Below are 27,981 nucleotides of genomic sequence, written 5' to 3' on the forward strand. Positions count from 1 at the left end.
ATATTGTTTTAGTACGAGATGTAACGCGGCAGATGGTCCTTTGTCGTTACCTCGGCCACAGTGCCGTCCAGGCGAACATGGAAGCCCAGTTGTCCCAGTCCGTTTCTCCTCAGAGTCATGTCCACCGTCTCACATCCCACTGTCAAAGACTGGCAAGGATAGGGAAAGATAAGATTAGAAAACAAAACAAAAACACCACTGTAACTACAAACAAGCAGCATGCAAAAGCCTGTTACATTTTCATCTAGCCTTCTGAAACATATAAGTATGGATGCATTGCTTATTTTTAGAAGAAGGATGAACTCGTTTCATTTTTTTGTGGTGGATTAACAAAGAGCTCACTTAGTTCCAGAAAATCTCCTGTTCCTAGCATTTAATTCATCATATTTAACCAGGATTATAACCATATTAAATCTCTCATCAGCCAGAGGAAGCTGTTGCATAACTTCAGAGAAAAAAAAAGAAGGAGTTTTATAGTTTCACAGAGAACCTACATGTGTTCATTCTTTAATGATAATCTAAACTTGGAAGTGAATAATAATATTCACTATAATGATATAATGATAACCTAAAATTAAAAGTGAAGTTCATTCATATATTGAATAAACTTGAATTTCCCTCGGGATCAATAAAGCATCTATCTATCTATCTATCTATCTATCTATCTATCTATCTATCTATCTATCTATCTATCTATCTATCTATCTATCTATCTATAAAATCTGGTTGTTTTCAGCCCACTCAAAACATCACCCCTACTTCTATCTTCAAAAGTTAAAGAGTCTTGCAATTCCAATTTTTCAAGGATGCAAATTTATCTACTGAAAATCTAATTCAAACAAGATGCACCAAAGAGAGAAAACACTAACAGCTAGAGAACTGCTTTCTTGGTGGCTGATCATGAATTAAAGAGTTCTTTTAGATAAGACAGATTTTTACAGGAGGACTCCAAAGTTAACTCTTAAAGTCAGTGCCTAAAAGGACAAAACCACCGAGCACTGAACTTTCATCTCTGGTAGAAACTATCTGTATGACAAGCTCTCACCTTCAACCTCTGCACCACCTCCCTGATGTCCTGTGCGCAGCCCTCTGGTACTGTCACTGCGATGTGGTCTCCTCTGCCATAGAAGATCTTCAGTGCCAGCCGCTCCGGTGTCCACCCAATGACATCCGCACAGAAACAGTTAAACACAACCTCTTTGGTGGAACAGTCCGTAAGGAGGATGTACTCAGCTGACAAACCCAAGGCACAGGGGAGCTCCGTCCCACCCCCGCTGAAGTCCTGAGCCTGGACCCTCCAGGCGACCGCTCCCGCAGCTCCAAGCTCTGCCCCCTCTCTGGCTTTGGAGCGTTCACGTTTTTTGGACGCGAGGGAGATGAGGTTGTTAAGTTTGCCGGCCGTGTCGAGGGGCGTACTGGTTACGCAGTTCTCAGCCAGGTCACGCAGGTACTCCTGCCGCGTCCGTGTCGCCATGGTGTGGAACTTCTCGGATTTGTGCGCTGCGTTTTCTGCATTGATGACTTTGGCTAAAAGGAAGTTACGGAAGGTTTCTGGGTCCCTGAAGGTGACACCGTTGGGGATGGGTGGACCAAAAGGAGGTACATCCTTCATTCTCGTTACAGCAACACTGAAGGGAGAGGATTTAAAGAGTGAGTATGGTAAAGACATCAGAACTTTAAACTTTAATATGAAAGAAGACCTATGCACTTAATAATAGATCATTTCTTATTTTTAGAAAACAATGCAAGCCAACTCCTGCACAATGTCTCAGTTGCAAAAATATATTGGCAACGTCTCAATGCTGAAATGTTGCCAATGTGTTTGTGCAACTTGGACAGTGCTGTCTTTATTTAAGTAAAATACACGACTGAAGATCTGTCCTTGTTTTTTGAAGCTTCAGTCATTTTCACAATACTATCAATAGTTTTAAATATGGTAGAAAGAAAGAAGATGGTATTGTTTTATCTTGGTAATAAACAGTTTCACAACTTTAGAGACCTTAAATGAACATGTGCTTGTCTTAAATGTACCTGTAACAGGTGCTTTCAGAGCAGGGGTTGTGCACACGCACAATAACAAAGACGTGCTGGAAATGTGAGCGAATGTTCTGAGGGGTGAAAGGTAACGCTCCCGGCTCCTGAAAGATTATGGTGACGATGTCATTCCCTATGTGCCTCTTCCTCAGGAGCTGAGCAACGAGAGGAGAGATAAAAAATGACAAATTAATCAAATGACATCACTCGTTCTGACACGACTGACTCCGTGAACTACTCAGAAAGTCTGAAAAGAGAAAAGAGAGAGATTGAGATGCTAACGAGACACCAAACAACAGCTCTTTATGTAATGTTTTTCTGACAGGTTCTGTGTGGGCTATTTGTGTCTGTGTGCCGGTTTGTCAGTCTATCTGTGTTTGTGTAGGAGACATGGTGCAGAGTCCAGGCTGTGTGTCTGTGCTGTACTGCTTGCCAATTCCCTCTTCATCTGCAGAGAGAAGTGCAAAAGTACCAATTATGTAATCCAGCCCACTGTTGGGCCTGTGATGCACGCACGCTGCAGCACGCTGCCACAGGAGCATCCTGCACTTTGACTGAGACTACAGCGTTTAGGATTTGGATGATTGTGCTTGTAAAAGTTCTTATGAATATTTAGTATGAATTTGAAGAAGGCTATTTGGAGAACACATGTCCTATTTTACATTTTTGCATCCATTCAAAAATACAACTTATTCCTGCTTTTATTAGCTGAACATTCAAGCCGCTTGACGAGCACTTTCCTAACCTGAATGCTTCTCACAGTGTTCGAGTCTTTTTCATTTCTCCTGCTGCTTCTTTCTTCTGCGGGTTATGTTTAGTGTCAGCTGCTGCCCTCTAGTGGTTCACCCGAGCAAGTAAACCTTCTTGCTGCTGCCGCCTCCCAACCTCTGGATGGAGTTATTGGGCAGTTTATTAAAGTGCATTTGATGATGTCAGCGCTGATAACTTTAGTAGAGACACATCAAATATCCCCACCCTCTTTTTCTTTGTTTACACAACAAGGTCTTCAACAACGTGATGTCACCGTCAAATAAAACCTTCTTTACGATTCCAAACAAAAGATTGCCGTTTGTAGGAGCACAAAGGATACTTCCACAACATCTCATAATGTTAAAGACTGATGTCTCCTTCATAGCGTGCACTGTTCTGTGATAATGCGCTGACACATTTCAAAGTGTGTACAATAACCACAAGACCCCTAAGGGCCCGTCTGAGCACATGTGTGAGTCTCTCGGCAAACACTTACGCAAACTATTAAAATCTACCCACATGAAGAGCGTTATCGTACACATAGGTCACTCACACGATGCGGCCCACGCCGAAACCCTGAAGAGCATGTGGGAAGGCTGCGTTATTTAAAGAGGAAGAAAAGGAGGGAGAAAATAAAGAAACTACTCACTACTGAACCCCACCCAGCTCTAATCCAGTCAAAGAATGAGAGGCAGAGAGACGGGGAAAGAAAAGGCGGGCGAGAGAGAGAGAGAGAGAGAGAGAGAGAGAGAGAGAGAGAGAGAGAGAGAGAGAGAGAGAGAGAGAGAGAGAGAGAGAGAGAGAGAGAGAGAGAGAGAGAGAGAGAGAGAGAGAGAGAGAGAGAGAGAGAGAGAGAGAGAGAGAGAGAGAGAGAGAGAGAGAGAGAGAGAGAGAGAGAGAGAGAGAGAGAGAGAGAGAGAGAGAGAGCGAAGAAGCTTAAAAAAGAGATAAAAAAACATGAAAAATAAATAAAAGAGGGAAAGGAGTCACATAAAGAGGCAGACACAAGTCACAGGTTTCCACTTGATGAATTTTTGCGGTTGTTTACGACCCGCAGCAAACAGCTTTGACTCTGAGTGGATGGATGATTTCACAGCCGTCACTGTGAGACTAAAGTAACAGGCTGAAGCTCCTGCATTGAGTTGCTTATAAGCACTCACCTGCTGGGGGTTGTTGGGCATATAGGGAAGCATGGTGGACACGTGGAACATGACCTCGTAGCCTTGGTAGGTGGTGTACAGGGAGTGGGTGCCTGTGGAGTCCGCTGGAGACACGAGAGACGGGGTTCACCGAGATGCTGATTTTAGAGTACACACACTTCAAACAGATGGGGTTTTTTTTTGTTATCAGGGATCATGACACATGGCTTTGCTTGACCATTTCTCCTGACCGAGTCTGAAAACACGAGGCGTCATCTGTGTGTCAAACTAACTGAAACTTTCTTTGCCTTAACATAATGATCTATGGGGAGGGCGGTTGTTTTTCTCTGACGTCACAGGCTGCATCAATCAAGGACTTAAAAACGTACATGTAGTGCCTCTCTCTGCTAAATCTCTAAACCCATTTCTCTATAAATCCCCTCAATGCAAATTTTAAAACATCCAACAGTGCACGAACAATATCAACAAGATTGTTTTTACTTCTATTTGATTCCTACAGTATTTGCTCATATGACTTATTCAAAGCATCTGGCTGTTTACTCTAACCGCTGACTGCATGATAAAAAAACAAAAACAAATGGGCTCCTCTCACATGGTTTTATAATTTAATAAACTGATTCTATTTTCTGAAATCACAGGAGATGATAATAGATTCATTTATAAAGAGAGCTTTATATGGTGCATTTTTAACTTTGTGCCTCTGCAGCATCCCTCTGGACGTGTGACTCAGGTGTTAAATCAGACATGTGACCAAGCACTGTAGTTAGTGCATGTTTCAAAGTGGGCTCAATAGTCAGGTCTTACTCTTTGTGTCGAGCTGAGCGGCGTATTTGGCGAATCCTTTGAGGAGCACTTGTTCCCCCAGCAGCTCCATGAAGGCGGAGAAGGCGGGCGACGCCCCCTCGTTGTTGTACATCTCCTCCTCGGTGCTCTGGCCCGCACGGCACAGCAGAACGCCCACCTTGTGCTTCTGACTTAACTACGAGGCGAGAGAGAGAGAGGTAACATTCACAATAATGAATCCCCACAGTCAAACGGAACAGTCTGAGATCTCCGTGTGACTTAATGACAACGTTGATGTAACAGGTGAGAACGGAGATCTGGATGCGTTTTCTATGAGCCACCTACACGAACAAAAACAACTTATCACACTTCCTCTGCCTTGTACTTCACCCTCCATTAAATCTGAAGGTGCGATAAAATGGCTTATCATTGGAGCCTTTATGCTTGCACACTCATGCTTAAACACACCACACCCTCCCTGCTTCACTCAGCTTTCACTGCTCTCAGTCTTACTTTGCACTTTGAACCGTCTCTAAATAAATTATACAGATAACAGAAACCTAACACAAACTGTCCTAGCATACCAAATACCAATGTAGCAGAAGCTTTATGTCTTTAGCTGCTCGATAAACATTTAATTCTTAAGACCACCTTTTTAATTTTTAAGCAGTTAAAATGTGTTTTATTTTGTATAACACAAAGAAAGGCATAAAACTCACTCCCTGTTCGTCCAATTTGAGGAGCTGCTCGGTGACTTTGGGCGCGCTGACCGCAAGTCTCAAGCAGGAGACGTTGAGCTCGGGGACGACCTGCTCCAGCACCTCCTTGAGTGGCAGACCCCGCACTGTGCCGTGCCTCCCCGTGGAGGCGACCGTGTCCTCTAATATGGAACCTCGCAGAGTCACGAGCTAAAATGTGGCGACAGGAACAATGTTGTAACACCAGAAGCAATGCAGAACCATACTGAACAACTTCAAGTACGAAAAAAATAACAAAACAACTGAAAGTGTGAAGAAATAGAAGCATCTTTGCAAATGTTTTTTTGGGGGGGGGGTTGTTTCATGTTACTAACAGGTAAAATATGGATGAGAAAGCTGATGAAGCATATGAAGTCAAATAACAGATAAGATCAGAGGTGGAGCTCAGCTACAGTACGCCTCTGGAAATGTAGGGGAGACGATTAGTAGCCTGGGAGCTTAATGTGGCTCCATTAGATGAGGGATGGTCTCGCTGCTCATCATAGTTCCCTGCAGCCCAGAAAATACACTTTCTCACTCCATCACACACACACACACACACACAGTGTGAGAGGGCTCTGTGTGGAGGATTTGATGTTGAGTGGTATTGTGAATTAATATTCTGCTCAGTATTGTGCTGCCACAGAGTGCAGCTCCCCGGTGAGAGGAAATTGACCTGCTTCAAAACAGTGAGACTGTAATAACCTGAGATACAGTGAGGGAGGAGCGCGCTGTTCCTTCTCACTGCACTCACACAAACACAGCCTCATTAAAAATGCATGGCGGACCCTGGAGGAGCTGGAAGGGGCCGGAGACTCAGTCGAACCTCAGAGACGCGGGTGTGCCTCAGAAATATGAAGCCTGATTGACACTGGACTGAGAATTATGAAGCTGTCGTTTCTGCTCGTCGGCTTCTGTGCGACGGCGGAGCGAGCGGCTGTGACATGCAAGCGCAGGAATGTGTGTGAAAAAATGTGTGATGGAGGGAGGAGGATAAGGAGAAAGAGGAAGTCCCTCCACCTTGCTGTGTCAGCGCTTCTGTACAGAATGAAATGACAGACTTTAGGGGGTTGGATATTTGAGAGCAGCTGCAGCTTGAGTGGGAGAGAATAAAGTGTGCAATCAATCTGGGTTTTTTTTTTTTTTTTTCCTCCGGTGTGGGAACGTTGGGCCTGCGGTGCTGGCTGTGTGTGTTAGCTGAGCTCTATGTATTCAGATGGCAGAGAGGCCCCATTGTTAAAGCAGAGCTAAGGTGATGAGGCCAGGCAGCCATGTAATCCTTCTAAAACAACAGAGAGCCAACCACACAGAGCAAGACACTACATGCACACATAGCACAGCAGCAACGTTGACTGTTTGTTTAAGTAGTGACCTTGACAATGATAGAAAGGTGTTTAAGGATACGTGAAGTAGGTCAAACTGAGTGTGACCTCTTTAACACAACCTGGAATAAAAGGACAAGTTGATTTCGGTTTCACTCTACCCCCCCAAAAAAAAAAAAACAGAAATCAAGCACAACACTTGTACAACAGTCTTTTGATCAACACGTGTGATACAATTATTAATTTGCTGATGCAAAATAAGAAATTTTGTAAATTACAAACTAAAAAAAACGATCTGATCAGTTTAGTCAGCCAGTTTGATTTACTGCGTCACTACACTATGACTCCTCATGGGGGCGATTGTGACATGAATGAGGTTAGAAGGCATTAAGAATAAGACACGGGTGGCACCAGATCAGGCCAAAAGGCAACCAAAGGGTTGCTGGTTCAAGTCCAGGAGTGTTTGCTCGAAAGGTCATTTCAAAATCCAAAGAGAACAACGTTTAATATTCCTATTAAAAAAGGCTGTTTACTTCCAAAGAAACTCAAACTAGTATTTGATGATCAGATTAGGAAAAAGGTTTGGTGGTTTATAAATGAACAATCGAGAATAATGTGTTTCTCGTAACGTCTTTAAACAGACCTCAGAAGGACTGCATAGACTGTGAACTGATTCTCCTTGAACACCAATCCCTCACTTAATGCATTCTGAGTTTTTATCCATCAGAGTGGAAAAGTGGTTGGGTGTGCTCCCTCTGAGAGTTGGCTAAATGTTTTGAGAGGAGCAGCCAGCGTTTGGTTTGGCCCTTCTCTACTGAAACCGGGCAGGTGGAATTTTCCATTAGCAGAGAGGGGGTGAGGGGGGGAAGGGAAAATCAGGGCAGAAAGAAGGTGAGGAGAGTCCCAGGTAGGGCTGGGTAAAATCTAAGTAGGAATTAACTAAAAGCATGCTCAATCATCGTGACTCGTCAGTGTTCCCAAGCAAACACGAGCAAGTTTGTGCAAACCTCGTTGGTTCTGGCGATGAGTCGGTACTGGTACTGGTCTTTCAGGTCTTTGGTGTCTTCCAGTTTCTCCCTGCGGATGCTCACGGCCACGGCACCCAGCTTCTCATCCGTCCCAAAGTAGTTTGAGTGCTCTGGTGAAGGACAAGGACAGATCACAGGTCTGATTTCAGTTTGTTGAGGAGGAAATGTTGTTCAATATTTGTGTTAATATTCTTCCGTTGATTTTGACGATGCTGAAACACGAAGAGCAAAAACTGCTAAAGTCAACTATATCCAGAAATAAGACCTTGACTAAAACTTGGTTTGACAGACAACAGCAGAAACGAGAGAAGATGGCCGATAAAGCCTCGTTAGTGATCGTGCAGTCAGGACTGACAAGAGGAGGAGGGGCCTGAAGTCAAGGACAAGACTAAGACAATGTTATCTAGTCATCAATACCTACATAATTAGAAAATCAATAGAGCTGACACAAGGCAGAACCTTAAAGAAAAGATCGCAAGTAGTAAAGAAAGGCAGGATTAATAGACTAGATAGAGGAGTGTTCACAGAGATGTATGAGGAGCGATGAACACTTTAACAAACCGTAAAGGAACAAAAATGTCTGAACAGTCCATCCATGCACTGGACTAAACATGGGACAGTTCACAAGTAGACAACATTTGTGGCTGATTTAGAGGAAGTTATCCGTACGACAGCAGAATTCATAAAGTCATACAGAAAGATTCAAAGAGCTTGAGAGCAATCAGAGGATGTGCGAGCTGTGTGATAAGAAATGTAGTTTGAATGTTAGAATGTGAGCATGATGAACGTCAGAGAAACGTGTCCGTGTCCTCTAAACAACCGAGGCTTGCATCGATTATTTGTTTATTGTCACAGAGGCTGACAGTGCTTTGTGAAGCAGGTTCAAACTCTTTGTTGTAAACTAGTCATGGCATGTGCTTTGGTTTGTAAATATTTATGATTCCTTTGTGCTCCACACCACATGGTCCCGAGCCATCTTAATGAAAATCTAAACGAAACAAATGGAGATGGTTCTCAAAATCTGAAATGTGCCGATCTTAAGCTTCAAACTAAGCTGAAGTCATGTGAGCGCTGCAGGCAGAGTGGGAGTAAAAGACCAGCTCTGGGAGGAATCTAGTTCTACCACTTCTTTTCTTCAGCCCCCCCCCGCCCCCCCGCCCAGTCGGCATACATGTGAGGAGACCCGTGCCTGTTTGGCTCACATGCCACGTCCTGTGGTGTAAATGTCAGCTTTTTGACGCGCATACGCACCACCACAGTTTTGTTCTGGGAGAAAGCTAAGTTGGAAACGACTGAGCAGATGAACATATTTTTTGGAACGATAACCTTTAGCTGTGCGGCTGCAGGCCTCTCTCTCTCTCTCTCTCCCTCTCTCTCACACACACACACACACACACACACTCACTCCTAACAGCATCTGTCACTAATTAGGGTGCAGCCAGATGATGCCCTGCCGAGGGGAAGTTTCATTCACACTGTCTGAAGAGGTGATGTTGATATGTTTTTTTTATATATATAAGCCACATAAGCCAACAAACTGGCACAAAAATCACACACAATCCCTCTCTGAGGTTAAGTGTGACTTCTGACACTTAAACCAGATGGAAGACAAAGCTTCCCTTGTGGTTAAGTGGTACTTGTGATGGTGCAGAGCGGCAGGTGGTGTATCATCAGCTCAAAGTTTGCCAACAGTCCGGTGGCAGGTACATGTGTAATAAAATCTGCGGGAGCATTGCCAGCTTGGCCCCTCGCTCTCCTCTGGCCCAGCTGGATATGAACAGCCGCAGGAGGAAATGTGAGAAATGAAAACGAAGAGATTCCTGGTGTCTATTTCACACATACAGATAGCAGCAAAGGGCCCCCGCCATGTATACACTACAGAGCCGGGCACAAAGGATTCTTTTCACTATTTGTTATGTGCTCTTGTTTTGATGATGAAAGAAAGGGCTACAACCAACCCTGAGAATCCCAGAGTCAGAATCTACAGATCTTTGGTCTTATGGAGAGTATCATTTATTCCCCTTCCCCAAAATCAACAGATTTCAGGTTGATTAAAAAACAAAAAAAAACACATAGTTCAAGTCGAAGGTGCTTTTGGACCAACGATATGTGAGCTTGTCTCCTTCTTTTAGTTTTTTCGAGGTCTAATGTAAGTCATTTGAATTGGCTTGCTTTAAGAAGGTGCACAGGAAAACACAGCTGGAATCAACATCAGTTATTAGATGATATAATGATGATTGTTTAAATACAAATATCTGATGATATGCCTCAGTGTTACCTTTTCCATGGAAGTAGTCTCTGTAGTATCGGGCCCCCAGGTCGACATGCTCTATGCTGTACAGTTTCAGTCGGTCCAGTCTCGTCACCTGCTGTTCAATAGGAACCTCCAGCACTGAGACGCTGGCGTTACTCTTCCTCAGCCAACCCCTCAGTCCGTCTCCTCCTCTGTCAGCGCTTCGCTCTGCTGATGAGCTCAGGAAGCTAATGTTACGCTCCCCGTGGCCCCCGGTCTCGTTGAGGAAGTGCGGGCAGCAAAGGAGCAGGGGGCTTGAGCTGTGGGCTCCAGGAGGTCCGTCCAGAGGATCCAAGGCCAAGCCAAAGGAGGGTGTGGTGGATCCGGGGTCGAGGCTCAGGGTGAGGTCCTCAATGCTAGAGTAAACGGGGTCGGTCACAGCTGAGGATCTGGAGACAGACAGGGACACTGAGGCAGCTGACGCCCCGGTGGCAGTGTTCCTCCTCTGGGCAGCGTAGCCCCGCTGAGCCGCTGCCTCGTGGAGGTCAAACAGGATACTCTGAGCATCAAAGTGGACAAAGCTCTTTGGGCAAATCCATGGTTTGTAGGAGGCCCCATCCTCATTAGTCTCCCCTTTCCCTCCATCCAAATCAACACGACTGGCGCTCCTAAGTTTCCTGAACAAAGACGAGGTGCCCAGCGACGACTCCGTCCCGCCGCTTTTTTTCCTCACTCTGTCAGCGCCGTCTTTCTTTCCCGTCCCTCTCTCGTCCCCCGTGGGACCAGGTGAGGGCGCGGAGGGTAGGGGTGTGCTCGAGTCTGGGGCCTGCAGCAGCTCTCTGAGGCGTGTGGGTGCTGAGCTGCGCTGGTCAGGCCTCTCCTGGTGGAACTGGCTGAGCATGTCAAAGAAACTCTGCTCGGGAATGCCCTGGATGTCGATGGAAGAGGTGCTGCCGTACTCTCTGAAAAGGGTCCCCATCCCGCCACCTCCACGGACCTCCACCTTCGGAAACGAAGGGCAGAAAAGGTTGCGGTTACAAATCATACAATAAAGTTTACTGAAGTCGAGGCTGGCCTGAAGTCAGTGGCAGTTTGTGGTGTGAAAGTGGATCAACAGAAGCAATAGGAGTGGAAAGCTTTAAAAACTGTATGTTTATGCTACTTTACACACAATGCTTGAACATGGCGGCGTGGGGTTTTAATAATAATACGTGTGAAGATAAGAGCAGTTAAAAAGGTCAATTAGCCTTATAGACACAGACCTGAGGGGCAACATCCCTTTATCCTCTAAGCAAACTTTTGGTGTGAAGGTGACCACATGCTGAAGACTAACCTCGTTCTCGTCCTGCTCACTGAGCGTCACCTCGCTGTTGGATCGCTGTCTCAAAGGAGGAAACACTCGGAGGCTAAAAGGTGAACCTCTTTCCCCGCCAAACATTCCTCCTCTGAACTCAACATCCTTCGACCGTCGTCTTGGCAACCTGGCAACTCCTCCCCGCACCAACCCGGTGTCCGATGACAAAATTGTATTGTTGTTGATTTGTCCGTTTTCAAGCAGTGACTCCCTGGACTGCGCGCGACGTGGCGGCCATTCTGCAATCCTCGCCCGGACGCCCATTTTGGGCACAGAGATGCGTGGCTGGATCGATGGGTCCGTGAGGCCAGGAGCTGGATGGCCATTTGGGGTGTGGCGAAATGGAGTTTGCTGGGGGAACTCTCCTCCCCCTCCTCCTCCTCCATCCAGGAGGTCCGAGGAGGTGCAAGTGACCCCTCTGTCTCTGTAGCTGTTCATAACACCCCAGGTGAGCTCAGGGCAGGGAGGTGGGGGGCTGGCATCCCATGTCAGGAGGGGTGCTGGGAAAGAGGGAGAGGAGAGGCCCCACACACACTCTGCCGATAGCGCTACGTCCTCCAGCTCCCAAAAACATCGCTTTTACCCTGAAGGCTTGAACAGACTTATTGGTCCATTGAGGACCAGCTCGAGTTGAGACCGCTCCTTCTTTTCCCACTTCTGTCAGCCTGATGCAGATCTGAGCAAAGACAAAAAACAAAGACAACAAACATCAGTTATCGAAACAAATCACCTTTCAGATTATCAGCACTTAGATGATGAACATCCAAACGTTGGTTAGATTTAAAACAAGTCTTTTTCGACCTAAAATTTTCACCACACGTGTGAAGAAAAGCTGAGCGCTGAAAATTCAGAAAAGAGCGAGTCAGTAAACTGTGAAACCCCTTAAGGCTGATAAGACAGAGCGAGAGGGAAAATAAGGTGAGGGGATGTGACAGAGGATTTCTCCTGTAGCGGCTAATCTTCAAGGAGGCTGACAAGGGATATTATTATCACACGCTTATTCTGGTGCACACACACACACACACACATACATTCATCCACCCACAGGAACACAGTGTGCAGAATAAAACCACTAAAACATTTCCCTGAATAACATCCGACTTCAAAGTAATTCTGACCCAAACAAGGCGACGATTTAAACACTCGTGTCTCTTTAACAACTTGCAGGACAGACCGTGTTCTGTGTCAGAGTGCAGCCCGATGACTTTTAGAACGTGCACTTTGTGAGAGGCAGAAAAAAAGGGCAGAAGCAGAAAGTGACCCAACAGCTGGAGGGTTGAGGTGGGCTAAATCCAGAAATAGAGCCGTTGGGTCGAGTCAACATGGAGTAAGAAGGAGCAGTGCGTTGCTCAGTGGACCGCCGTGGCATGCTTTGATGTGACAGTCAGGCTGCATCAAGTTTAATACAAATCCAATGAGCTTGTAAAGACTCTTTAAACTGTTTGATCAGAGACAGAGGTTCATTGTAAAGATTTTTTAGAGGCGTTACATGTTACACAGGAGAAGCAATTCTTTCAGAACATCTGACTTTCAACCCTGTTAGTCTTTTCACTAATGTCACTGGTGGAGAAAAAAAGTCGGACACCTTCCCAGCCATAGCAGATCTAGGCATTATAATGTATATTGGGAAATTGTTAAGCCAAGTTCAGTCTTTTTCATAAACTGCAGGGTTAGGGTTAGTGCCACTTCGTCATTCTGGTAGGGTCCAAAACAGACGTACGCCGTATGCGTCTTTGCTTTATTCTACTGCTTAAATGTGTCAACCGAGAGTACCAAAGGATGGAAGCCACACTTTCATATATTGAGCTGCAGCTAAATGTTTAAATGTGTTCAATCCATCTCTGCTGTATCAAAGCTGCTGCCTTTTTTTTTTTTGGAGGGGGGGGGGGGGGGGATTCCCCTTTTCCATTCTCCAGTTTCTAAATAATCCTATTCTCTACCGAGGTCTCCATTTCTGGATTTAAGCTCCTTCATCCTCATGAGTCTCCACTCAAACCTCCAAAGTCTTTTTTTTTTTTTTAAACCCACACCAAATGTTCCCCTGCTTTCAATCATGTGTTCCAGACTGATATATGAAACATTTTTATCATTCTTTTATTGCACCACAACATGTGATACAACCGCTCACTTCTCATTGGAGTATTTCATCATTACCGAGTTCTGCTTCGCTCGGAGTGGTAGCATTTTTACTCTACAGACAAAAACTGCAAATACTCATTCGATTCAACCACAAGCACTCACATCTTGACACATTAAAATGTAGCCTCTTCCAGTGATACAGCTGGTACACTTGGAACCACTCGGGTCTAATATCAGGAGCTACACATGAGATCAATATTTCACTTTTTACAGTGAGTTTGACTGCCTGCAGAAGACTGACATTCAAAACATTTTTTTGTTAGGAGAACAAATCTCTGCTTGTCTCTCCCCAGCTGCCTCTGTGTCTGTGACTTCTACAAAACGCTGATTCCTCGGGTGACTATCTCATTATGAGGTCCAAATTTGCATCCCGCCGAGCTTTTCATTGTGTCAAGGCAGCTCAGAGTGGTTTGTGTGTTTTATGATACACACAGTGCCTTTTATGAGTCCTCGCTGAATTCATTTTTGGCTCTAAGACTGCATTACTCATTCACTCATACACGCACATGGGCACCATCAACAGAACTCATTCACAGCAAACAAAATCCCCCTATAGTCACACAGATGTGCAAATAAATTACGTCTTTGTTTCAGGACAACCAAAGACACTTTCAGGCAAACGGTGTCTGCTCTGATCACGCTCCCTGACAGAGTCTCTCCTCATCCTCAGGGCTGTCCTGTGATCCACTACCAGGTCCCGTCCCACATTAGCCGGCCCCAGCTGCAGGAGCTGCAAGAAAGGCTTCATTATGTGCCTGAGGTGTCAGACGAAGGAGGCAATGGATAGAGAGAGGTCTGATCTCTGCACGAGACCTCTGTCAGAGTGTCTGCAGCCCGCAGCCAATCACTGACAATTACGCCAAATACGTCTTATAGACAGCCACTGTATGAGACTATGTGAGAAAGAGGTTACTGCCCTAATACATGATCAATACAACAAACCAAGACTCTGCAGATTTGCTAGAAGCTCTGTTTGGCTGTACTTAAGCGAGGGCGAAAGAGGTGTCCGCTGATCAATGCCCTCCTTTTTTTTTTTTTTATGTCTCGTGCAGCTGCTGGCTGCTGATGTGATTCTGCTAGCTCTTTGGTTTCGCCGAGTCTTGATAACAAAGTTACTTGAAAGCTCAGGTAAGACAAACGTTTGCCCACGACGAGCATGGATGTGCAATCTGTGGACACGTTATCCTAAAGTGACGAGATACAACGGTTCCAAACACCTTTCTAACGCAGCGGGACAGTGTTGGAATATTATGACCAGGCAGAAAGTAAATCACACTTGTTGGTTTGTCGGTGGTCTGACAGATGTGTAGATTTAGGCTGATGTGTTGGTTGTACTGAAATGGTTGACATGGGTTTAACACGAATGGTAGCATTCTAGGGATGTATGGCACGTTTGATACTCTCTCTAGAAGCCCAACCCAACAGCAAACAGCAGTAGGTTAGAACCTTTAAGATATGCAATTATCTAGAAAGTTATTTGATGATGAAATGGGAGTGTACACAATAAATGAGAAGTTATAAATCTAATCCACTGAAAATAATCCAGGGAAATACCCTTTAAATGACAGAGATGACTCTCTAATTCTCACGTAAGACCTGAGCAGACACACTCAGCTTTGGCCCAGACTTCACAAGATAAAGAGCAGACATTTAATGCCTTTTAATTACTCTCGTATAGTCATTATTCAGCTGTGGAAACACCTCCTGTGTTTGAGTCTTTCCCATTCATGCTTCCTCCCTCTCTCTCTGCACACACACTCACATGGGGTTTTGCATGACGCAGGCTTGGCCCGCGCACCACACACACACACACACACACACACACACACACACACACACACCGAGGCTGGTAATTACGCTGGTTAGATGGTAGTAATGACAGAGTCAGTAGAGGAGTGCAGATTCCAGAGGAATGAGGGTGCTCCGAGTGGAGAAGGTGCCTGCTGTCGTACTGCACGCTGGTATGTCATGACAGCGCTGGCAGACCTGAGATCAGTGTGGAGCCGTCATAAAATGTAAAAGGACCAGAGAAGAAGAAAGACCTGCTGTTTGTTTCTGTTGTTGCAGAAAGCAGTTTAAATGCATCACAGATTAAAGCAGGGGAGTGAAAAAACAAGATGTTTGTGTGCACTACAAAGGGCTTCTGAAAAACCTACAATAACCAAGCAAGACAAACATGTAGACGTTTTAAGTTTACAATGTGTCACAGAAGCTCAGATGGAAAACAGATTAAAAAAAGAATAAAGACACAAATCAAATCCATATAAAAACATCAGCAGCAGTTAATGTACGTGTTTAAAGGAAGCAGCCAGGGCAGAGAGCGCGCTACATTATGGGCTGGTTGGATGAACAGATGGCTCTACATATGACTGGCAGATGGCAGACAGGAGCACGATACTGTAACACAACACAATACAGCACTGGCAGCATCTATGGCACCCTGATGTCTTTTTAAGGAGGGGGCAGACCATGTGGGGGTGGGAGCATCAGGTCCACAGTGACCCTGAACTCAACCTGAATAATCTTGGCTCAATCTGAAGTACAAAGTCAGAAGCATGTGTAAATCAAGTTTGCTGGATATTAAAAAATAAATAAAAAAACAGAAGCCACTAACAATCAGAAGAAATAGCCCGAGGCAACATAAGATTGTTGGTAAGGAGTGTGAGGTTGGCGACACGCGTGTCATTTTGGGATCAGTAAACCAGAGAAGACGGAGACTACAAATTGAGCTCGAGGCACACGTGTTAACAAAACAAGAACTCTTTTTTTTTAACCGTAAACGGTACCTTTGATGTTTCCATTTTTTTGTAAGAAGAGTTATATTAGGAGTCTATTTTAAGGGGATTAGCCACAGGAGATCTTGGTCAGAAATGTCCTTTTTATTGAGAAAGAGTGCTGGCATGGAAACGAGGCACTACATCACTGCAGAGCGTTTTACCACATAATTGAGATTATTTTAAGAAAAACTGACCTAAAAACCAATGACAATGTCAGTCTGTGCTATTTTTAGAAAAAATATTCCATGCTTTACTTTACTTTCAGCGAGCGACTTTGTTTAAGCACTTCTTTGTGCTCCATGGGCTAATACACTAAACACTGACAAGTAACTTGTATAACTTTACTATGAAAATAAAAAAACCTACCTACTGGTACAAATAAAGTTACCTCAAATGTATCACTGGAGACCGGATGTCATAGCATGATGTTGTCAGTGAAGCTAAGGCTAGCTATCTTCTACTCTGAGACTAATGGCAGCCAGTATAGAAGTTTATTTATGATTCATGAGTAACATTTAACAAACACCTGAGGAACAGGTAATATGGCTCATTTCATTTATTATTTCTTTATCTCATTTTATACCGTTATCAAAATGTTATCACACACTGTGGATCCTGATTCAGGTCAGCCTTTTTAAGTCTTTTATTTATCAGAAAGGTTGGACAAGGCATTGCAGATGTATTTTTTGGTTAACAACCAAGATGGCTGCCGCTGATGTGGAACGCTCTAAATGTGCTCAAAGGTCAGAAAACTGACGAGTCACACTCAAACTGACAAAGTCGTTGACTAAATCACGGCATGCCAAATGTTCATGTGACGGGTTATAAAAATAAAGTTACGAGATGTCTTCTGAGGTCAAATATAAATAATGCTAGCACAAAGAGTCCTGCACTGTGGAAAATATTAATTATATCCTTCAGGCTAGCCTAGAAGTCTAAAACATGAGCGATATACAAACTATCACCAGACTCTTACCGCACAATCAACAAAAAAACTCCACAAGAAATAAAACTGACAGAATAAAACACGGGGCTGGAAGGGAACACAAGCCTGTGACTCTGGTCTAAATTGGGCTTTAAGTCTGTCAGGCTAATCTGCCGGCGACATCTCTCTCTCTCTCTCTCTCTCTCTCTCTCTCTCTCTCTCGCCCGCTCACTGAGCCGTGGCTCTCTTCGTCACCCTGCTTTCCTTCCCTCTCCTCCTCGACCGTTTCCTCAAGACTCTCCCAACCCTGATGTCATTGTCTCAACTCGTTTCCGTCTGCATTGTTATGCTGGATCGCGCTGATGTTGCCACTGTCACTTCCATCTGCCTGTCCGTCCATCAGGCTGCTGTCCCATGATACCGACGCAGCTTGTGAGGAGGAGGAGGAGGAGGAGGAGGGACAGGAGTTTGGGACGAAAAAAGCAGGAAGCTTTTAATAAGAAAAGATCGAAACAGACAAACACTCAGGAATCCACGTGACCCGTTCCATGTTTCGCATCAAGTTGAAGGATCACACAGCCCACATCTACATTCATCATTATTCACTTGTTTGGCAGCAGGAGACGTAACAGAGGAGTGGTGGTGAGAGAACGAGGAGGAGTTGATGAGATGGAGGTGGAGAGGAGAAATGGAAAGCAGGTTTTAGTTTTTCCAAATGTTTCATTCTCTCCTTTCACACAGGACCTTTTACTTTACAGAGCAGTAAGACACTGGGGCAACAACTTCTGACTGACGCACCTCTGCTACTTGAACTTTAGCTTCAAAATCAAAACAATCCCTTAGTTTAGTTTATTTGAATGAGGGACAGTGTGCAGAACATGCATTAGTCCCAGAACAGAAGAGATGCTTTGCCATCTGTTGTCCCCGGGCAGATGATAAGAGAAATGTTGTGTAATGTTTTTTTGTTTTTTTTAAACTGAACAGTTTGCATTTTTTGTGATTTTTCTGTTTTGATTCAAAGATAAGAGTTGTTTATGAAGTGTATTATTAGCAAGGAGTTCTCTGATTGGTGGCCGTGTTGGAGCCGTTCCTTTAGAGGCCACCTCCAGCTCCACCGCCAACGTGTGACATCACTACATCCCTGTTTTTAAACAGTCTATGGGCCCTTCACAAACATAAAGGCTCTATAAGCTGGTAGTTGACTAACAGTGACAGAAGAGGACCTTAGGAGCCATAAAGAAAGAATTTAATTTCACTGCAGCAGATAAGCGTCCTCAGAGTTGAAGTTTTCTCTTTTACATCCTCACGAGTTTTTAACTTCATGTTCAGGAAAAGACAAAGGCTGTTCTTCACTTTGGACAGCGGCCTTTGTGTTATGAGAGTTTATATCGACAGAAAAGAGAGTGAACAAAAAGTGACCTTCTTCTTATTCTGACTGTTAAATGCAGATAAGGACGTATGTTATCTGCCAAACAGCGAAGCAGACGCTGCAGAAAACTATCCAGGTCATCAAGTCAATTAGCCTTTTATCAAGTCCTTTAACCTCACTTTAGCAAGAGAGAACCTTATTATGGAAGTTAAATGAACCATCATAGATTACACTATAAAGGCAATGACAAAGAAAACCGGTTTTACACACGACTACAGCTACACACTCGCCAACAGAAATGCAAATCAGAACCGGACAAACGCTCGATTAGCCTGACAGAAAACAGTGTGCAGATTACAGAGTCAAGAGACGACTCTGTACTCTGGATTCAAATCAACTTTAAAGTTTCTTCTTAATATTCTTTCACACAAATGAGCTAAATGAAACATGTACGTTTATTACCTTTACTGCCTACAGCAAAGCCGTCTGCCGGAGAAGCAGGTGTTTGACGTCACAGTAGAGGAAGTGAGGGCTCAGTGATTTAAACTGGAGGGAAAAAAAGAAGAAGAAATTCACATTTCATTAAAAAAAACTTTTTTTTTTTTTAAAGGAATCAAATCATTCATGGGAATAAACATTCTACAGCTAATTCACGGATTCAAGCTAGTCCTGCTTTAAACATGAAACGTGTTAAACTTGAGATGTTTTTAAAAAATGGTATTTGGTGCAGTTTCGTATCGTGACGAGATGACCTTTAACCTTTAGTGTTTCACATAGTCCGCACAGATTCTGAGCCGCTGTAATCAGCTCCATGTTCACCCATGTTACCCACAGAGACGTGTCTCTTGTTTGTGAGGAGTCTGAACTGAAGATGCCCCGGGCTGTCTCACGGCGCAGCATCTGTACTGTAAGCACGTTTGAAAACCCGTTTGCACGCAAGACAGCGACAACGACAAACGCATCATCCAGCATATTTCCTCTGTTTGTTCTCACATTAGCTGAAGAATAAAAACAGAAGGATTTCATCAGTCCATTCTTTTATCTGCACGCATGTAGTGTCTATCTACCTCTTCACCCTCCCTCAACGCCACAGCTCTGAACGTGAGGATGAAGAAGGTAAAAATAAGAAAGGCTGCTCAGTAATTAGAGGTCATGCGGCCTTACAAACAGGGAGAGGGGGCATAAGTAGGACATGGAGGGGTGAAGTGAGGCCAGAAGAGGGGGGTTGGTGGGAATCAGCAGACATGATGTCCCGAGGGGGAGGCCCACACTGTCTGACATATACAATGTTAATCAATTCTGATCAATCAGGGTCCGCCTACCCTGCTGCATCATAACACTGTCTTTGTGGTTGGTTGTGTGTGTTTGGGGTGGGTGGGAGGGGGGGAAGGATGGAAACTAGATGTTAGTGACAGAGCGAGTGTCAATTTTTCAAAAGCAGCGTGTCAGTGCTTCAAAAAAAAAAAAAAAAAAATCAGGAGAGTCAGTGTGGATTTAAAGCTCTGCTTCACTTCACTGCTCTGAGGAGGAAATTAAAAACTGTCAGTGAAAACTTCTGATGCATGGCCGACCGTGCCACAGACTCCAGCCTCAAAGTGATTATAATGTGCAGTACAACCTTCGGTCAAGCAGCCGTTTACTGTCATTATGAAACATAAGTACACATATTACTCCTCAGAAATCAAATAAACAGAGACACAGACTAAAAAGCCTTACAAGACATTAGTGTAGTTAAACATGTTCAATATAAACGAGTCGCCTGTGACGGGTAAAAAGCACTAAATCATTCAGAATAATGTTGATTAAAAATGCATATACAGAAGATTTCATGAATCTGGGTGAGGTTTTCCACTGAACTCTGAAGAAGACACAACACGTCAGCTCAGATTGAGGAAAAACAAAAAACGCTGCCTCTGCATAAGAGAGGTTAAATAAAAGATAATGGTGATATATGTGCTTTCTGGCAAGTTATCTCCTTAGTTATTATCTGATGTCTTCAGATAAACTGTTGCACACGTGGTTGGCTGTCATGTCAGCACCACCGTTGTTTTCACTTTCTTTCGAGCATTTCAACGTTTCCTCAGACGCTGGATGACGCCTCACTTAAGAAGCACAGCCACACACACACACACACACACACACACACACACACACAAAAAAGCTGGCAAAGTTGTCAGGAGCTTGACAACATTAGAGAAGGGAATCATACTGACATACCATAGCTGGTAAACCAAATGCACACTAATGCAGGCTCACAAAGTGCCACAGGGTTGAATCATCACCTCTCCGACACAGGCTCGACTTCTAATGTTTGGGATGAGGATCAGAATGATGGGATTTCTGGCTTCGCACCTGTACAGAAGCTGTAAAATGACTCTTAAGTTCTTTTAAACATGTTCTTATGACAGCAAAAATATGGACGTGAAAGGATCTGTTGCAGCATGACAAACTCGTGAACGGTCCCACTGCAGTAAAAGCTTCTCAGACACCAGCGAGCAACTTTGACAGAGGGATTATGAGCACCGGGATGAAGACAAATGACCTCTGTGGCCTCTGGAAGCAAAGAAGCAGAGCGGGATTTTCCGCCACAACTTCAACAACTATCAAGGTGCAGGAAGTGTGAAAAGGCTGGAAGAGGTCAAAGAGCTCCAGGAAGTTGAGAGCTGGAATCAGAGCAGACGTCTGCGTTTCCCCGGCTGTGGAGAGACTCTGGCAGGAGTCTGAGCCACAGCGGATGACTCCACATCTTAATTTACTGCAGACAGACTACATGTTACACAGCCTAAACAGAGCTGGCTTACTCAGTGTGTGGGTATGTGTGTGTGCACACGTGTTTGTGCATATGCATGGACAGCATGAGTTCTGCATAAATATTGTTTTAATCAAACAAATAAAACTGTGCACGGAGACGTGCAAATCAAAGATAAGCAGCCCTGATGGGGTAAAAAAAAGACTTTTCTGTCCTTTATCCGTCATCGTGATTACAACAGGATTACTGTCACATCTCTGATGCATGAATATTTCAGAGCATGTCGCTGAGTCAGGACTCCACCAGAGTTCAGCCCGCTAAAGTTTCACACACACTGAATTAGTGCTCTTCTCAAAAAAAAAAAAAAAGGAGAGTGAGACCTGATACTTCGACCAATTTAAAAAAGAAGTACATTTCAAACCTTTTAAAATTAAGTCTGTTAATGTTTTAACACTAGTGGCTTGTTTTAAATACCATAAAATATTCAAGTTATACTTTCAAGCGCAACATGGCTAACATGTTTCATTTATTCTCTAATTTATGGATTTGCCGATTTTTTTCTGATTATGAAAAGTATAAATTGGGGGGCGCTGATAGGCTAGTGATGGAGGCTATAGCCCTCAACACAGCAAAGGGCCAAGGGTTCAAATCCAACCCCGGCCCCTTCCTGCATAACATGTTTTAATAACAAGCAAACAGTTGAGGCACGTTTGAAGCAAAGAATAGATAAAACAGTCATGCCATTTGCAGCCCTATTTAAGGCTTCATCAATCAATTCATGACCAACGTCATGTTAAGAAACTTCACAAGATATTATCTACAAAGAGCCAACATTAGTCCGAAGAAACGTTTCAATAAAGTCACAGTGGAAAGGAAGAACTTCCCTTAAACTGTGAGAAGAATCAGACTCATGTTAAACCTGGTCGTCTGTGCTGGGCTTTTAGAGTGGGCTCGACTCATCATTTAATACTCCAATATTATTTAGTTCAAGCTTGCTGACTTGAGATGATTTATTTTTACTTTGCAACTTCTTTAAGTGAACTAAAGCTGAAAACAGTAATTCATAAACAAGCAGTCCTTTGACACCCTGTAAATATTAGTCCTTTAAATACTTTGCTTTGGTCTCTAACAAACTACACTAGAGGGAGGACAACCCCTGCAGGGAGGGGCGGGCGGCCCCATTCACACTCCAACACTAGGAGGTGGGAACGGCCACACTTTCCTCCCTTTCTCATCTGGTGTTTCTGCACGCCCCTCTCTTCTCCCCCTTTGATTCCTGCCACCGCGTCCCAGTGGAATTCAAATGAAGCCCTGGGTTCCTACAAGTCACAGAAGTGAACGACACGCGGCTCTTAAGATGTAGTCGGGGTGTAGAGGGAGGGTTGCGTGCCGGAAAACAAGTGTGAAGCAGAATATGGCCGTTCTGTGTACACCACCAGATGTGCTGATCGATCAAAGCTCACCATCAGATGTAAGATAGATCATATTGTAATGGCTCTCCGGTAAATAAGCAAAGTAGGGGTACACCAATTGCAAATCTGATGAGTGTCATGCAGTGATTTATCATTCTTTTCTAGCAGTAAGTCATCAAACACCAAATTACGATCCTTTCATCCATCTATCCGCTACAGGCTGTAATTATCTGCTCACGAAGCATTTTTGACAACAACTCTAAACTGTGCGTTGGCGTTTTTCCACAATTTATTTATTTTTTTTCCCAATCAAGGATTATACATATTTTAAATCATTACCTAAGAAGTTGCAGACAAAAACACATCTCTAACTCATATGCCTTAGTTTCATAAAAGCAGGGAGTAAATCTCTGGGCATCGTAAAGGGAAAATACACTGATGAAGTCATGCGCTACACACAGAGCCCCTTTCACCAAACCTCTTGGAAATGCTGCTGTAGCTGTTTGATGGCTAAGCTGGAGAAGGTTGCCATAGGAACGAGAAGGTGCACAGGCAAAAAGACATTATAAAAAAAAAAAAAAAAAAGACGATACGATGTGGACTGCAGGCCACAGGCAATTAGGACACACAAGCCGAGAGCAGCGCGATAAATAATAGGACTCAGACCCACTAATCTCCATAACACCGTCATCAGCTGGTCACTGTGCAGCGTGCCTGTGATGTCACTGCAGCACAATGCAGCAAAGCTTTCACACACACACACACACACATACACACACACAGCATGAGCTTTACTGCCCTTCTTTACCCGTTTTTGTTTTACTTCTAATTAATTCTCTGTCTTCAAAATAACTTTCACCCAGCTGTCCTCAGATCTGCTCCTTCTCCCTCATGTGGTTCATTCGAGCCGTCGATGTCCCCCTCGCTCGGCTGCCCTTCCTCTCTCTGAACCCACGACCGAGCATCAAAGCATGTTAGAATTGGCCTCTAAACTCTTTAAGCACACGAGAACGCTCAGGGCTGCAAAAAGTGCCCTCATCAGCAGACTTACAGCATCTGTTACTTGTTTTTCTTTCCATAGTATAATCTGGTGTCGCTAAGTCCTCCAGTTTTCCATACATGGTTATCTTATCTCACCATTTGTGGTGAATTAACCGGCCATATGTCGAGCTTCAGAGCCAGCTGCATGGACAGGCTTTTCAATTACATCTGCGAGGCTTGAGCAGGTGACAAGGTGAGTAAAGAGAATTAGCGGCAGGAAAACTTAATTGTGTGACTGGAAGTGTTTGTGCCCTTCCTTTGTAACGACTTTACAAATGGCTATTATCTCTATGGATATTTGACAGATACATGAATGAATGAAACACCATTTAGCGGGGACAGGTCTGCATGGCTTCAGGTATAAAAAGGGGGGAATCTGACCCCGCAGCTCTTTGTTTCAACACACAGCCTTTCCTCTGGCTCATCACATATCAGCTGGCGTCAGGTGGCTTTAAGAGCCAAGATTACCATCTAGATTTCTGTCAGCTAGCTTACCTGTTCGCAGGCTGCAAACCACCAGGCCTGCATTTTTATCTGACTGTAGAAAAAAAAACAAAAAACTGCCAGACGCATTCCTGAGCAGTGACGTGGCGGTCAGACACGAGACCAGATTACATCTTCCTGTTGAAATTATCACAGCAGCTTCAGTGACGCTTTGATCACAACTCAGGCCAGAGGGCAAATTCATCACATTCACGTGTGTGGAGACTCAACACCTCCACCCTTGTTTTCATACCTCAGTGTTTTATGTTGAAACAAATAACAACATACTGTTCAGATGTTGAGTATTACTTTGCCATCTACAGTTGATCTATAAACACCAAAGAAAAGCAAAATGCAAACATATATAAAGAGTATGATAAGCTAGATGGCGTCGAGCTCACGATGCAGAAATAAATTACGCAAAGACGAGAGTAAGCTACGAGACCTCAGCTCCTGCTCTTGGCCTCAGTCTCTGTCCCCATGGCTGACGTGTGGTGAGACTGGGTGTGTTTGCGTGCGAGCGTGCAGCAGCAGTAAGGGCAGGTCCTCGGGGTGACTTGCGCCGTCACAGCTGTTGCAGCTCCCACAGAGACGTCTCAGGGGAGAGCAGCGGGCTGCTGCTGCTGCTGCTGCTGCTGCTCCACACGGGTTAACCAGAGGGCTGTGCAAAGGGATCATTGAGGAAAAGTCTCACGCACACACATTTACATGAAGACAGAAGCAGGGCTGCATGTCTACTACACAACTTAGCTCATTACTGTGAATGATTCATCTTCATTAACGGGATGAGATCCTGGGTGGCTTTGTGTGCTTTACTTTGCTGTTATCACTTTAATCCAGTTTTCAGCAGAAAATATGTTTTTAGTTCATCTTGAGTTTTATTTATTTAATTAAATTCATCTTAAACATTTTTTTTTAATATCTTGAAAAATCCCCTGTAACCTTCCTTACTGTCTGGAAAAATATATGAGAAGGTGAAATAAATGACAGTTAGATAACGTATAATATACAACTAATTGAAAAATAAAAAGGATATTAAATGCTGGAAATTTTCTGTAACGTGATGAAACGTTTCTTTTTTTTTTTTTTACTTTTTTGAAAACAACAAAAAAATCATTCACAAAAATCCAAATCCTGTCCGTCCTCTGGCTCCACCCGGTTCTCTGTAGCCGACTGATCGCAGACATCACTGCTAAGATTATGCAAACAAAACTATGCAAATGATGAGTGTGCTTTGTCTGAGGCAGCTGGGAACACACACCTGCCAGAGCAACGCATCAGCGACACACTTCACCATTATGAAGGGGAAATGTTGGATCTCAGTTTGCTCACCTGTCGACAAGCTGACTGTTCTGAATGAAGGTCATGGGATAAGTCTGACCACACTAAATACATCTGTCCCTTTCAATCTGTCAGGCAGAACTGTGATTGGCTGCTGGTGTTTCCCCTTCACGTTCTTCAAGTACAGCTTGACGGAGATGGAGCAGCCATAATGAGTACAAGCACAACTGGAGAGGCAGAGATTAAAATATTTTGACCATAAAAAAGCTTTAGATGGTTGATGAGAGGTCAACTCTGATGCTAATACCGTATTTCTGAGTTTGGTGAATTTATTATCACTGGTCTTCAATCATATTCTCAACACACAGACAATAAGATCATCAGAAATAAAAAGAATGGTTTCTGCATTATTTCCTGAAAGTATGAAATCCACGTCTTGTTTTAGGGCCAGGATAGAGAGGTTTACACGGTGGACAAGCAGACATTGTGCATCCTTTCCTACTTGAGGTTTCCAGTATTGTTATTTCTGTGAGTTCACTGAAACAAAATATCAAAGACGTGGAGATTTATTTTTGGAAACAGTCAGTTTTGGCTGTTTCTTCCTGCTTGCAGTCTTTATCCTAAGCTGAGAAAGTGCTGGCTTCAACTCTCTATTGACAGAACAGACACTTTCAAATGTGCAAGTTTGCATCCTAGCAGAGGTTGTGCCAATTTTTCCTTTTACAAAAAAAAAAAAGAAAGAAAAAAAGCCTGAAATCTAAATGCTGCCTGGTTCATCGTCCTTTTTTAACTTGTTCTCTGATCCACTTCGGCTGATTTCAGGCTGCATATCATAAAGGCCAAGCTCTTTTGCAGCTTTGCAACAACAAAATAAACGGATTAGTTTAAGAACCTCTAAATATAAAAAAAAAACTATTTATAATACACAGTAAGATCCTACACTGAGGTTTTTTTTTATAATAACGCCATCCATGGAGGAAGCAGAAGCGGGGAAGCGTCAACAGAAAAAGTGTGTGTGTATACGGTTATTTCAAGGTTCTTCCTGTAACCCAATCAGAGCAGTGACAGACTAATGAGGCTAAATGATGATGAGGCTTCAAGAAGTGAAGGCCTCCAGCAGGGAGAAGAGAAGATGTGTCAAACAGCTGGGAGGGAGTCGGGGCTTTTCTCCGGAAGCTTTACTTTTATAGAAACTATCTCTGGCAGAGAAAAGCTGCTGTGGCCGTGTGCGATATTCACCGGGAGCTACGGTTAGAGCTGCACAGTAAATATAACCTCGAAGAGGGAAGTAATGGTTATTATTGGATGCATTATTAACCCGCCCAAGCAAAAGGAGGGTCAGATGTCAGGGGGGTAAAGTCCTAGAAGTACACGCCCTGCTGCAGAGCTCAACTCAAGATGTAGACTGTGCTGATGCAGTCATGTAAACAGATGTGGGCTCTCATTCAGCACCGCCATGCTGGAGGCCAAGCTACAGACTTACGAGACCAACTCACCAGTACCAGTGACTGGATCAGGGGGGGGGGGGGGGGGGGTTTCAAGCTCGGGGTAAGCCTCAATCAGAAAATTCCTAAAGCGCATTCCTCATTTCACCTCACTGAAAACAGATTATTTAATCAGTGCGAGCACAGGAATGAGCCAGAAATGGGATTTTTAGCTAAGACTAAGATCTGGACATATTCAAGACACGCTCAAGAAGGGAAAGAGTAGAACACCGCAGTCAGCCGGCGCAGACAGACACAACAGAGATGTGTGATCAAGCTGCATCTATGAAGACCTGTCGCTTCAGGTATAAATGCAACGTCTTGCTCAATGACACTTCAGTGTGGTGCCGACTTCAGACCTGCGACAGATGAGATTATTAAGAAAAACTAATTCCCCCCCTCTTTCTTCTGAACCGCATTTCAGTAGCAGCTCTCCCAAAAGGTCGCAGAATTAACAAAGAATAAGTTCAATTTGTGTATTTAAACATTAACAGCTGTACTCGTATCATACAGCTATATATCTTTGTCCTGACTGGTGTAATATAGTTATTAAATACCTGGAGCCAAATATTGATATTTTAATCTAAAAAAAAAAAAAAAAAAAAGGCTCTGAACATAATTCCCTGCTAATCTGACTCACTGTGTCACTTCCTCGTGACTCGTCATACAGGAGCTTATTACATGAATGAGCGAAACATGAAGTGAAGTTCGTCGGTAAAGAAGAGGGTGACAGTGGGACAAAGTGAGACAGTGGTGAGAAACGTTCACAGGACCATGTGTCACAAGAGGTGAATCAGACGCCAAACGATCAGTGAACAAATACATGAATCCTGCACTTTCATTTATGTCCAACCCCTCAGTTAATCAGATATTTGGATGGTTCAATAGATTATTGTCTTGCTTTCAATCATGCATCACTG

The 27,981-nt window shown here is 43.9% G+C and overlaps 1 protein-coding gene across 3 annotated transcripts in view; it reads right to left on the reverse strand.

Moving 5' to 3' along the window:
* sipa1l3 (signal-induced proliferation-associated 1 like 3) overlaps positions 1-27,981 on the reverse strand; it is a 62,262-nt gene that overhangs the window by 12,760 nt on the left and 21,521 nt on the right. For 2 of the 3 annotated variants that reach the window (XM_079353580.1, XM_079353578.1), the window contains exons 2-11: positions 19,074-19,157; positions 11,381-12,077; positions 10,093-11,050; positions 7,794-7,924; positions 5,447-5,635; positions 4,749-4,923; positions 3,945-4,048; positions 2,032-2,189; positions 1,046-1,628; positions 51-149 (exon numbers count right to left, since the gene is read on the reverse strand). In XM_079353580.1, the coding sequence (XP_079209706.1) occupies positions 51-149; positions 1,046-1,628; positions 2,032-2,189; positions 3,945-4,048; positions 4,749-4,923; positions 5,447-5,635; positions 7,794-7,924; positions 10,093-11,050; positions 11,381-11,839 (2,856 nt within the window). In that variant the 5' untranslated portion in view covers positions 11,840-12,077; positions 19,074-19,157. The remainder of the gene's footprint in view (positions 1-50; positions 150-1,045; positions 1,629-2,031; positions 2,190-3,944; positions 4,049-4,748; positions 4,924-5,446; positions 5,636-7,793; positions 7,925-10,092; positions 11,051-11,380; positions 12,078-19,073; positions 19,158-27,981) is intronic. The other variant, XM_079353579.1, reaches the window with a different exon arrangement.

This window comes from Symphodus melops (genome assembly GCF_947650265.1).
Source record: "Symphodus melops genome assembly, chromosome: 10".
NCBI classification, from domain to species: domain Eukaryota; kingdom Metazoa; phylum Chordata; class Actinopteri; order Labriformes; family Labridae; genus Symphodus; species Symphodus melops.